Source organism: Talpa europaea, assembly GCF_964194135.1.
Source record: "Talpa europaea genome assembly, chromosome: 1".
NCBI classification, from domain to species: Eukaryota; Metazoa; Chordata; class Mammalia; order Eulipotyphla; family Talpidae; genus Talpa; species Talpa europaea.
The window spans coordinates 152,601,183-152,614,256 of NC_140073.1; the positions used below are offsets into that span (position 1 = coordinate 152,601,183).

General features: G+C 41.0%; 1 protein-coding gene across 1 annotated transcript in view; it reads right to left on the bottom strand.

Moving 5' to 3' along the window:
* The window catches only part of DNER (delta/notch like EGF repeat containing), a gene marked incomplete at both ends in the record, with an annotated part of 252,537 nt that overhangs the window by 65,358 nt on the left and 174,105 nt on the right, over positions 1–13,074 (bottom strand). The window contains one exon of the mRNA XM_084235240.1: positions 9,362–9,475. Coding sequence (XP_084091366.1) covers positions 9,362–9,475 — 114 coding nt within the window. The remainder of the gene's footprint in view (positions 1–9,361; positions 9,476–13,074) is intronic.

Sequence of the window (13,074 nt, forward strand, 5' to 3'; positions counted from 1 at the left end):
CTGGGTCGCAGCACTCTGGAAGATTACTCAGTGCAGACTGCTCGGAAATTGAAAACGACAATGGAAGTTGAAAGTGTCATTTGTGTAAAAATGACAAATTCTTCATATAAATTACATCCAACTGTAACTGGGGCAATTCAAAAGAAGGGGGGGTGGTGATAGCTCAAAAATAGGCTCTATTAATAAGGAGAAGCATGAAGTATCTGCCTTCAGGTGCTGTTGTCAGCAGGATATGAGGTCCCAGGAGATAAGAACCAGGGAAGCAGGACTGAACGAAGGTTTATTTAACTAACCGAGAAATGATACAGCAACCAGCACTCTCTTGCTTCTACTGCTTTCTGCTTGTTCAACTTTCTCTTCGGCCTGAGTCTCTGTGAGGCTTGGAGGAGTCAGATACGAAAGCTGATGAGTTAAGAATAAGACCCAGGACCACATCGCATGATATTTTGGTGCAGGTTTGACAAAAATTTCACTCCAAACTTCTGATTCTTGTGTTCTAAGAGGGGTATGTGTGAGGAAACAAATCCTGCTGCAGAAAAAAATAAAAATTATATTTACTTCTAGTATTTCTATTATGAGGGATCTTTGTGATTGCTCTTAAGAAAAACTGTATGGACATTCTGCTTCTGATATGGAGAAGTAAGCTTTTAGCAAACAGAGTCCCACAAATAACAACTGTAATCTCCACACACATATCCCCCAAAATCTACCTTAAGTCTGTGGAAAGTGAGCAAAGGCAAAAGGGTTTTGGAGGGGAGTCAAACATGGAAGCAGCAGCCAGCACGGGGTGAATTTCAGGTTTGGGGCACCCCACCTTGCAGGCAGCCACAGGGGAGAGGATACACTGGCATAGAACCTGCTCTTTCCATATAATGGAAACTTGAAAAGGAGCCCCAGACAGGCCCAACTTGAGAAGTGAGGGAGAGGCTTGAAAAAAAGAAAATCAGAGAAGGGAATCCCCAAATGGGCATGTGAACTCTGCCCAAATCTGTGGACAGCCCAGAACCACACTGAATGGGGTACAGAAGCAACTGGATGAGATGAGATCTAAAACCCCTCCCTGCTGGGATTACTTTGGCATCGAGTCTAACCAATGCATGTCACCTGGTTACCCTGGTGAACCCACCTTAGCTATAGTTTCCTCCCATTTGAAGTCATGATATTGCTCATCCATTCAACAAGCAACTCACAAGCACTTAAATGGAATTTAAAAAAAAAAAAAAAGGCTTATCATTGCTGCCCTCCACAAACTTAGAGTCCCAGCAGATTGCACCCAGCCAACTGTCACTCATTGCAGACGTTGACCAGAGGAGCTTGTGCAGTGGGGGTCATGGGCTCCAGAATCAGACAGCTGGGCTGATAGCATAGCCCTCCCCAGATCTTGCAGCCTCAGGATCTACCCTGGATGGCTGTCATGGGGATTCAACAGTAACATTCATGCAAATCACTTACTTCTTGCTAGGCGCTGTCCTAAGCACTGTCTGCTCACTTCATCCTTATAACAACCTCTTTAAGTTGGTATTAATACCATCCTAAACCTCCACAGGTGCAGTAACTGAGGCATGGAGAATTCATGATTACTTATTCAAGGTCACCAGGTAATAAGTGACTCAACACAGACCCAAATCCCATGTTGACCTGAGCCCCAGATGCTACCTATGAAGTTCTACTGAACAATAACCTCAAGCCCAATAGCAGCTGAACCCAGAGTGGACACTCTATGGGGGGCTAGGGGTCTCGTTGTTATTGTCACTGCTGATGCTGCTGGGGTTCCCCTGAGTCACAAGACAGAAGCAGCAAGTTAAAGCTCAACAAGCTAACAAGTTTAAAGAATGTTGTCATGTTCATGTGCCAATCAAGACACACCTTGTAAAATCAGAATTTGTTTTACCTGTTAGGTATATCCTACCTCTTTAAAAAAAAAAAAAAAGGCACTGAGTGATCATTAGTGGTTTTTTCATTCATTTCTTGCTGCCATCTTTCAACACTGTATGGCATCAGACTGGCTCCCAAGAGAAAAACAGAGCAGCGGTGAGGACAGCCTCCCATTACTCACCCACCGCCCACCCCACCCCCCACGAAGGGAGAAGTAAGCAAACAAGATTCCTTGCAGTATTTTTGTTTATTTAAATAATCTCAGAGAAACCATGCTATGCCAAAAAAAAAAAAAAACAGAAAAGAATGAAAAGAAACATGAACTTAGCTGTAAATTAAAAATTAATCGGTGTGCACCAAACAGAAATAAAATTGTATGCAGACTTATTAAGCCTAATACTCTGTTTTGCTTCCAAAAAGTGAAATTATATCACACAAGGAAGGGGTGATTTAAGGATAAGGCAAATTTTTAAAAGACTAAGAACATTATTTTATTCAGGCCTGGTAACTTTATGAGGACAGGTTGCACATTTCTTATGTAAATACATGCAGTTTTACATGGTCCAAAGCAAGTATTTTCACCAAAACCATACATAGTTGGATGCTGGGAAAATATAACCAAATCTCAGGACTACAGTATTCCCATATTTTTACTGGGTAACATGCCCAGTTTCTGAACAATGCACACTTTCTCAGAGATAATTTTTATGACATGTGTGACTATTGCCTATAAATCCCTTACGATGAAAAGCACTGCCACTGACATATGAATTGAACAGAAGAATTTACAAGGCTAGAATACTCAAGGCTATAAAATGTAGAAAAATAAAAATAGTTTGGCTACACCCTTGGAACTTGATACATTGAGATATGACTCATAGGACCTTTAGGTCAACATTAAGTTTTAGACCCAGACCATCCTTCAAGTCTCTTGGAGGTTATGAAACTTTCCTCATAAACACTATTGAAACAACAAGATGGACTGATTGACTCTGCAAGGGACTCTAGACTATATTGCAATCAAAGACTTTTAGGAATAGGGTCTTTTAAAGGCCGTCGTTAACAAGGAAACAATGGCCGGAAGAAATAAAAATTATTTGACCCAACCAAGGTGACTAATTCTTCATCATCAACAACAACATTTATTCAGCCCTTACTATTTGCCAGGCACAAATCTGAGAGTTTTGTCTGTTCTTCATATCAATTCATAAAGTCCACAAGTAGCACCACCATTTGCTAAATGAGGAAAATGGACCTCAGAAAAGCAAAGAGCTATAAGAGAGGTAGGGCTAGCCTTCAAACTCAAGCAGCATGACCCCAAAAACCCACAATTTTAACAAATCCAGTCTCCTGCCTTGTCATCACTACAGGGCCCAGACTCAGGCCCACTGACCTCCAAAGAGGACACTGCTTCTCAAAGTTTCTAAGTTAGACTATCTGGGACATATGATGGTAAAAGGCTTGGCCATGTCCTAATGGTCATAAGACAGAGTCCATACCTGGTTATGATCTTGCCCTCACGACAGAAGTGCAAGAGCACTTAATACAAACTTCAGGTCCCTGTCATCTTTTAGAAGATGTAGCACTCGTAAGTGTCTTTAAATTCATGTTTTTGAAATACATTGCATAGAATAATATTCTCTCAAAACAGTACATGAAGCCACACATTGTCACTTGGGTCTCTGATCACCAAATGCCTTCCACCACAGGTAGATGGCAGGAAGATGACGAGGCTCTAGGATATGTACCCCAGATGAGAGGTCACCCATGCAGGACAGATAAACAGCAGTACTCTACTGCTCAGTGTTTTCATCACTATTGAGGGTGCAGACAATCACATGAATAATCACTATTATTATGTCTTTGTGTGGCATTCTACTTCAAAATACCTGGAACTGGGGGGATAAAAATTGAGATGTAGAAGCAAATATGACAGCTAGATGGTGATATTCAGATTTTAGTCATTTATGTATTTAAATATATTCATATATTTGAGCCTACATATTCTATACTAACAAGCAATAATCATAGATATATACAATTAGACATCTTTAGAACTAAAATGCATTTAGTTTAAAATGTTGAGAACTCAATGTCCTAAATTAAATATAAAGACAGCAGGTTGAGCGCAGCACTGTGAGGCTGTCCACAGCCTCTACAGGGTGGGTTTGATTCCTGGCCAGCCAGGGAGATTCCCACATGGCACGGCAGACCTCTTCAATGGCGCGCACTGCTCACCTCAGCAGTGCTTTTGGTCTGTCTGCCTGTTCTGCTCCCCAATCTGTCTCTGGTGAATCCTCTCCCCCTCTGTGCCTCTGGCCTGTACCCCAGCTCTTGTATAAAAAAATTAAATCTTAAAATAAATAAATAAAGACAATGCCGATGTAAAGAAAAAACACATAGGCAATAAATCAGCCTCTGATCACTTTCTTTGTAATTATTCAATAAGTTGAATATAAGAAAACACTTATGACATGTTCACTTTTGTGCCTTTACACTCCACTGTAACTAGAATCTGAAACTGCACTTTTCAAATATGGACCTAGTAAAAGTTGAGTAAAAATTCAAAGGAAAGACAAAACTCATTCGTGAAGGATAAAAATCCACTCAGAGGAGAGAAGGAATCTTCCAGGAGCAGAGTTTAAGTGCTAATTACTGCACAAGCTGACTCTTGGGTCTGCCTGAGTTTGAACTTTTGAAAAGAGGTTAAAAAGGAAGCAGAAGTCAAAGACACAGTTACCCAGGGAGGATTTCAACCTCCAAGGATTTTGCCAAGATCAGATAGATAAGGTTCCTTGAAGGAAATCAGATGATGAAAAGGATGGAAAAGAGCAAGGCCATCAACTTGCAGTGTTGAAAGAACTATCCAGAGGGAAAACCCAGTTTTAACAGCTTCCTGATCTGGGAGGGATTTTGTAAAAGGATTTCACTATACTTTTTAAACAAAAAAAAAAAAAAAAAAAAAGGAAAAATTCTAGCTTTCTCCCAATGTAAGAATTTTTAGCAGAGACATTTAGAAGTTTTATAACCTAATCAACTTTATTATACTCTCAATTATGGTTACAAAGATAATCTTTAAAAATACACAAAGTAGAAAATGTTTTTAAGAATATATTCAGAGATAATATAGGAAATTGGTTAAGAATTCTAGTGCCAACTAATTCAAAGGGCTTTCTGCACTCCTGTGTTCCCTGCAGCACTGTAAATAGCCAACTAAGGAAACAATCTGTGTGCCCAACAACAGAAGAATGGACAAAGAGGATGTGACCTATATACATGACGGAATACCACTCAGCTATAAAAAAGGATGAAATCTTGTCATTTGCAGAAACAAGGAAGGAACTAGAAGGGATTATGCAAAATTAGAAGGAGAAAGGCAAATATCAAATGATTTCACTTGTATGTGGAATATAAAGAAATAAAGCAAAGGAACAAACAAAACTAAAGCAAAACAAACCCTAGAAATATGGCTGAAGAATTGGGATCACTAGAGGGGGAGGGGGAGGAACAAAGTGGGTGAGGAGGCCCAGTGGATGTGGTGGAAGACTATGGATGCTTTGGTGGTGGGTGTGCTGTGGTAATACATCTGAAGAGGTGCGAACCTAGTCCCCTCAATCATGTACAGTGTTGTAAGCTGTTAGCTCATTTAAATAAAAGCTACAGAAAAAACTAATATTGATTAAGTAAGGAGATAAAAGAAATCTAGTGCCAAATCGTCTGGGTTTAAATGTCCTGCTATGAGATCACACACAAGATATTTACTCCCCTGTGCCTCAGTTTCCCAATCTGTTAAATGGGAAGATATAAACAGTATTTGCTTCATTTGAGGATCAAATGAGTTGGTAGACACAGTGAGCGATAGCTAAGTGTTGACTTTTGTAATTAGTTTACCAACTTTCTGATAATGGAAAATAAGGAGAAAAATGTGCCCTGGCAAGGGAACTGGGAACAGGTGACAAACACACACTTCCCACCCTAAAAGGGGAACCCAGGGAATTCGGGGCAGACAGAATCAACACAAACACCCCAAGGAGTAACTGAGAAGAGGCCAGATAGGAGCTAATTATTCATTTTCTTGGGTGTGATAATGGGGTTAGAGACTCTAAGGAAAATGTCTTTATGCTCAGAAAACATACATAGTATTTGTGGGGAGGAGGTGTCATGAGGGCTATAATTTACTTTCAAATTACTTGGCAAAAAAAAAAAAAAACTACATATGTAAATACACACATATAAAGCAAACCTGCCAAAATGTTAATCACTGGGGGAAAAAGAAAGGAAGAAAGAAAAGTTAGTGGGCAGAGGTCAAGAGCTTGCTCAGAACCTCAGAATATTTTGTGAATTTAAGGCACTTTTCAGACTTGTTTTCACAGTGTGGCTTATATGAAAGTGCCCTGGAGGCAAAGGCTCTTTTGAAAGTGCAAAGTGCTCTATAAATATTAGTTTCCACAACTACCACCCAAGCGCAAGCCAGTGGGAGGGGCTCCTTCTGAAGTGGCGATCCCCAGCTATCTACTTCGAGAAGAGGCTTCTGGACACTGCAAGAACCCTGCAGAATGGTGAGGGAGCTAAAGGAAGAGCCCCCTTTGTGGTCAGCCCCTCACGGAGGTAAAATGCTGGATGAAAGTCTCCATACAAAGACTGCAGGGAAGTTTGTCTTCATCTTTCCAATTCTAGATCATCCCAGTTCCTCCAGTCTTTATGTGGATCAAGTGAAATTGATGGGTCACTGATAAAGGCCAGGTCCCTAGAGAGCCCCGAGGATACCCAGGTTTAGAGCACCACCTGTAGGCTAACAACTCTGTTTGCACTTGGCCCAGACATCCAGCTTCTAGGCTCACAGTACAACTGTCCAGCTGACTTCTCCACTTGAATATCACAGGGCTCCTCACACTCAACCTGTTCAAGAAGTAGAACGCTTCTCTCCACATCTCTCTTTCTCCATGAATGGCACAACCAGCCACAAGGTGACAGGTGTCATGGACTTGCCACCTCCCTCTTCCTACCCTCATACCCTCCAACTGTAGAACCCTCTCCAGAGTTCACTCAAACCTACCAGCTTCCCTCTGTTCCAAATCCTCTGTTCCTTCTTTTCCTGCCGTTAACACCCATTCCTGGGACTTGAACAACTTTTCTCCTTATTCACCCTCTTGTCTTTTCCCAACCTACATTCCACTCTGTTCCAGAATGAAGATTTCAAAATCCATTTGAAATGCATCACTGGTTTAATGACGATCATTATTAGGCAAACAATAATGATATCACCGCTAATATTTATTGAGCACAGGCAGGCACTGTGCTAAACACTTTATCTGTGTTGTCTCACTTCATCATCCTTGATCTTATGAAGTGGGTATCATCATAGCCCCAATTTTACAGATTTAAAACACTAAAACATGGGAACTCACTTGCCCAAGGGACGAAGCTAGTGAGTGAGTAGGAAAACCAGGCTCCAAACCGAAGTTCTACTCTCTACCCTCAAGGATGAGGGTGAAACATCCACACCCAACCAACGAGCCTGTGCAGCCTCTCCCCTCACACACCCTCTTCCTTGTTCTCTCTGCTCCCTGATGATGCCCTCAACCTCACCACACCCCTCCTCCTCACTCAGGGTGTCCACACACAGGCAATTCTCCCAGATCTCCAAGACCAAGCAGGTCACTATACTACATCTTCAAGACATGTAGAGGGAAATAAAAGCCTCCCACCCCAAATTATGTCCTGTTGGCCTAAGGTCAGTTTCATGGGAGGGGTATTGAAAGCAGATGTTGCTTTTGAAAAAGATGTTTACATGTAAGTTTCTATGAATGCATGTACTAGAAGACCTCATCTAGTTCTTCTCAGCAAAGGTAGAACCTGAATCTGCATATCTTTACCTACTATGGCTTCCCTGGTTACCTCCCTAAGTGATCTGCCCTTTCTCCTAAAGTCCTTCTGCTGTAGCTAAGCTATTTAAGAGGCATCTGAAGCCATGTGGACAAATTACTCAGTTGTGCTGGTGTCCTCCCATATATACTTACAGTGTAGAGGTTATTGATGGACGCTTAGAGTAGAAAATTTAAGATGGACGTTTTCACAAGGTCAAAACCCAGAAATGAGGGCAGAAAGGATTACCAGTCAGAGGTGGGGGCAGAAAAGATTTTCAGTGGTTACTGAAAACCAAACCAACCCGATCCCAAAGTGATAAATTCTATAGAGTAATTTCATCAAAGAGCAGTACGTAATTTTGCCTTGCTCTTGCAAAGTGCAGTTTTCTGTCCACATGTGTCCATGCAAATGTCTTTTTCCTTCATAAACTTGCCATGTGCTACTGAACAGGAAACTCTGCTGAATCCATTCGCAGAGGGACCCAAGAAATACCACACACCACACACCAAACCCCAACATTATTATTAAACTTCTTGATGACTTTTTCTCTTATCAGTCTGTGTGAGGCTTATTTGATTATTTGCCAGCCTACAAGAACCCAGAGGGGTACATGAAGATTTCCTTTGTGCCCAACCCACCTACACAGGCTTGAATCACGTAATTATCTGTGTCCCTCTGGAGGGGGCTTCTCAGCTTTGCTGAACCCCTTAAACCTTAAACCCAGCACAGTACCTCATGTATAGGAAGGGGTTGGCAATTCTTTGTTAACTAGAAAAATGATGTATTTGAGAAGTAAAATGTTACCGTGGTGGCCAGGGTGGTCTTTTATCAGCACCTGTGTATCTGTACCACTGTCCCCTGGGCCTCTCAGCCAGGGGGCATTTGTGGGGAGTTTTACAGACAGATGTTCTTACACACTCAGACGCTATATTTAAACTCGCGGAGGATGGCAGCCTACTTCATGCAGTTCCAGCATCAAGTCTGTGGATTGGGAGCTTATAGGTTGGTTAAAAGCAGAAAAACCCTCCAATATCGTGTTATTCTTACAACATTAAAGGTTTAAAGGAATCCCGTCCACAGCATTGCTCCAAGCAGAAATGAGGACTACACTTCCTTCAAGTACCAAATTATTCCTTGAACACCAGCTCGATGACTGTGATCATCTGCCTGTTTGGATGAAACTAGTCCAACAATAAAACTGGTTTTTAAATAAAAGTAGCACTAAAGAGAAGGTTTTCCAGGAGACTTAAATTTTCTAGGACATTATAAGGTTGATTTAAAAACAAAATCAGAATCAAAATGAAAATCAAAATCAAAAATGAAATAATTGAACAAAAGAGGAAACTTTATAAGTGAAATTTTGCCATTAGAAAAAATTCATTGTATTAATTGTTCATTTTCAATGTGTAAACAAAAATCACAGTAATTCCAAGCTATGTCTAATATTCAAAAATAATTTTCAAGCTAGTCCAGCAAAAAGCTAAAAAAAAATCTTATATTTTATTTAAATGGAACAAAATAGGAAGTTCTTTTATATAGACTTTTCCAGAAATTTAAAATACACAGTTGATCAAGTTAATTTATGATACGAAACAAATACAAAGATGATCATATCTACCTTCTGGGCACTGGCAGGTGAATCCTCCAAGATTAGAAACGCAAGTTGCTCCATTTCTACACGGGTCGAGGACACAGTAGTCAATCTTGGATTGGCAAAGCTCTCCAGTATAACCTGAGTAAAACCAGAGAGACAATTTAGAAAGTATGTCACTCCCAAACCACATAGACTGATGCAGTTAGCAGCACTGATGCAAAAGGCAGCTGCCTTGAGCTACAGTCTCCCCAACACTCCTGGATGGAATCTGGATTTGCTCGGAGAAACAATGATTGCGGTAAAGAATCCTATTTCAGAGATCATTTACTTTGCAAAAGTCTTTAGTGCAAAGAGACTTTTCTTCAGCATCAGGGTTGCATTTTATGTTGAAACACTAGTCCAAACCTTCAGAAGCTGGGGCCTCCGTGGTAGCACAAGGGGTTAAGCACAACACTGTGAAGCTATCCGCAGCCACTGCAGCGTGAGTTTGTTCCCCGCCAGGCAGGGAGCTGACCCACATGGTGCAGCAGACCTCTCCTGCCTCCCCACTGCTCTCCTCAGCAGTGTATTTCAATCTGCCTGTTCTGTTCCCCACTCTCTCTGGTGAATCCTCTTACCCCCTGCACCTCTAGCCTGTACCCCAGTTCTTGTAGGTATAAATAAATGACTCTTCAAAGAAAAAAAAACCCTCAGAAGCTGCGATGAATACCACTGTCAATTGCTTTCTTCTGACATAAGGCAAAGTAAAATTGACAAGACTCTGCTCAGCCTCCTTGAAATGATGACCATATCCCTAAGTCAACCGGACACCTATAAAACGAACATCAGGAAAATGGCTAGAGAGCCATATGCTAAGTCACAATATATTCAAGCTAGAAGAAAGCTTCTATGTCCACCCCATGCCCTACCCCCTCACCTTGAAGATAAAGAGATTGAGAGATAGAAGGGGAAGTATATTAGTCTACTAATCTTCATTCTTGTTCAATCACAAACCCAACCTAATACATTCTCTGCGCGGTGGTTTCACACAGCCTGAGAAACACCTGTGCAACCAAATAGCTTTAAATCAAATCCAAATTTTTATTGACTTTGAAGAAAAAAATTCCTCCAGAGAGATGAATTTGAAAAAAGAACATGCTAATAGGCTTTTCCTTTTAAAGTGGGAAACAGCTATCACACAAAGTTTGGAAAACATAAGATGTAAAATAGAAAGAGAAGAAAACCGCCCGTAGCGATGTTATTTGAGTGACAGAACCATTAATACTTTGGAGTTAATTCCTTCAGAATGTTTATGCATAGACATTTTCTACACAGCATAATTATACTGTAACATTTAGTATCTTTCTAGGGTGTATATAAAGTACACAAAAATTCGTCTTTCAGAATTATTAGTTATGAAAGACTGTCATTAGCACTTGAATTTGAGATCTGCAAAAATAAACCAACGGTACTAGAAGAGAGAGGATTTGCTTGAGCTTTGATCACCTGCCAAGCTAGTCTAAATTACAGGCTGCAAGTGTGGAGGCACTGATTTGAGATCTTGTTCCGCCTTACGTGCTTTGAAATAGTCCAGGAGATTCTAGCCGATTTGTGGGTACGAGAAGAGAAGATAATCGTGTGAACTAAAAATCCAAGCATTGGAACGAAAAGCTATCTTAAAATTCCAGACTAGAAGGTTGTAAAATGAAAATATGATGCCAGAACACATTTCCAAATGAAAGCTCTAAATGCAAAAGGAGAAAAAGCAAATGTTTTTTAAGTGGTGGGTACAAATCACCTTTTGGCCAAAAAAAAAAGCTAATATTTATAAAAAGGCATTTATCTGTTTCTCCCGTACAGTAATTCATCCTCACTGCAATCCTGCAGGGTCAATACTACTAATAATGCCTGTTTTACAAATGAGGAAACTGAAGATTGGGAGGGTGAAGTAGTTTGCACCAAGTCAAGCACCTTGCTCTTGAACACAACACTATGTCTCAGTCAGCAAGCCTCTCACCATCCACAGCTGTGTACTCAGCATGAAGGAAAAGTAACAGAAAACAGTGGGTAAGAAAATATAGAAAGACACAGAGATAGGTGTAAAGAAACACCATAAATACACGTCTCTGCCGGTGGACTTGTAGTTACATGTGCACTGTTGGTATCCGGAAATTTTTTTTGATAGTTAGATTAAGAGCTTATGAGGGCCTCCCCGGTGGCGCAGTGGTTGAGGACTGGGTTGCGAAGCTGCCCGCAGCCTCTGCAGCACCAGTTCGATCCCCAGCCACTGGCGACGGTCCCACATGGTATACAGACCTCTTCTGCCACCCGCTGCTCCCCTCAGCAGTGTATTTCGTCGGTCTGCCTGTTCTGTTCCCTGCTCTGGTGAATTTTCTCATGCTCCCAAGCTTCTGACTGTACCCAGTGCTGGTATAAATAAATAAATAAATCTTTTTTTAAAAAAAAAAGAGCTTATGATAGCTCATCCTAGTGGGGTTTTGAACCTCGGCCTAGTCCAACAGATTTTACTCTTTGAGAACTGTTGCCAGTAATTATTTTTTTAAATCCCTGCCTTCAAAGGTTCTACAGGATGGCTAGGAAAGCACATTTATGAAAAGGTAAAGCCAATTACGAATGGCAGTTTCTCAGAGGCAGCATGGCTTAAAGGATAAAGCATCTCAAATCCTGTCATTAGGAAGACCTTAGAACCGTGACCACAAAGTCCTGCAAAACCCTGAAACATGGCCAGGAGCCGAAGAGATCACCTGCAAGAGGCGCATGTTCCTGCCTTACATTCCAGGCAGAAGAATGTAAGATTCCATGAGTTCTTTAGAGAAAATGTTAACAGTTACTTTCTTTCAACTTTTTATTTGGGAATTTGGAAAAGACAGAACTTTAGAGACTGGGGTATAAGCCCCACGTGTCCATCACCTAATGGCTTCAACCATTGGGAACATTTTGTCCATTTAAGTTCATTCAGATTCCTATTTTCTTATGGCCCTGTGGGGGTATCTGGGAGTGCATGTCATTTCACTGCAAAGACTTCAGTATCATCTCTAATAAAAGGAGATGTTTTTAGATGACTTTTAATGACTTCTTTAATTAATGTTTGGTCCCATCTATAAACTTATTTAAACAATTTATTTGATTTTGAAGAAAAAAAGCCAAGAAGAAGTTTAATTACAACATGTATACCCTATGTTCTGGAAGAGGTTCAATAATAACTAAATTTATTAATATCAACAATTTCTTTTTAAGGACCCAGATTAGTTTGTCTGGTGATATGGAGTCTTCTTGACAGGGGCTGTGAGGACAGGGAAGGCACCAGCCTAGGACAGGAATCTGCACACGCAGCAGAGGCCACAAGGACACACTGGATGACTAATAAGCTGTTTTCGTTACACTAAAACTCTTACTTTGAACTGAGATTCCTGTCCTGATGATGCCAAAGGAGTGCAGGGCACTGATGCCATCAGATGATCCAGAGTTAAGATGACCAGGAGCTGAGAACAAACTCTGGGGGCTGAACACCAGGAGCATCAGTGGTGACCAGCTGTCCCGATGGTTGTTTGTCTATGACTGTCTTTGTCTAACTCATTATAAAAAGTCCAGCTTGAGATGAGATGGCAGAACAGTTTCTTCAGGTTGCTATGCCCACTGTGCTCTCAGCTCAGTGGGCAGTGATCTAAAAAATAAAAGCGCTTTTTGATTCAATTTCTGTCTCTGCTTATTGGCTTTCTGCACTGACAGGCAGCATT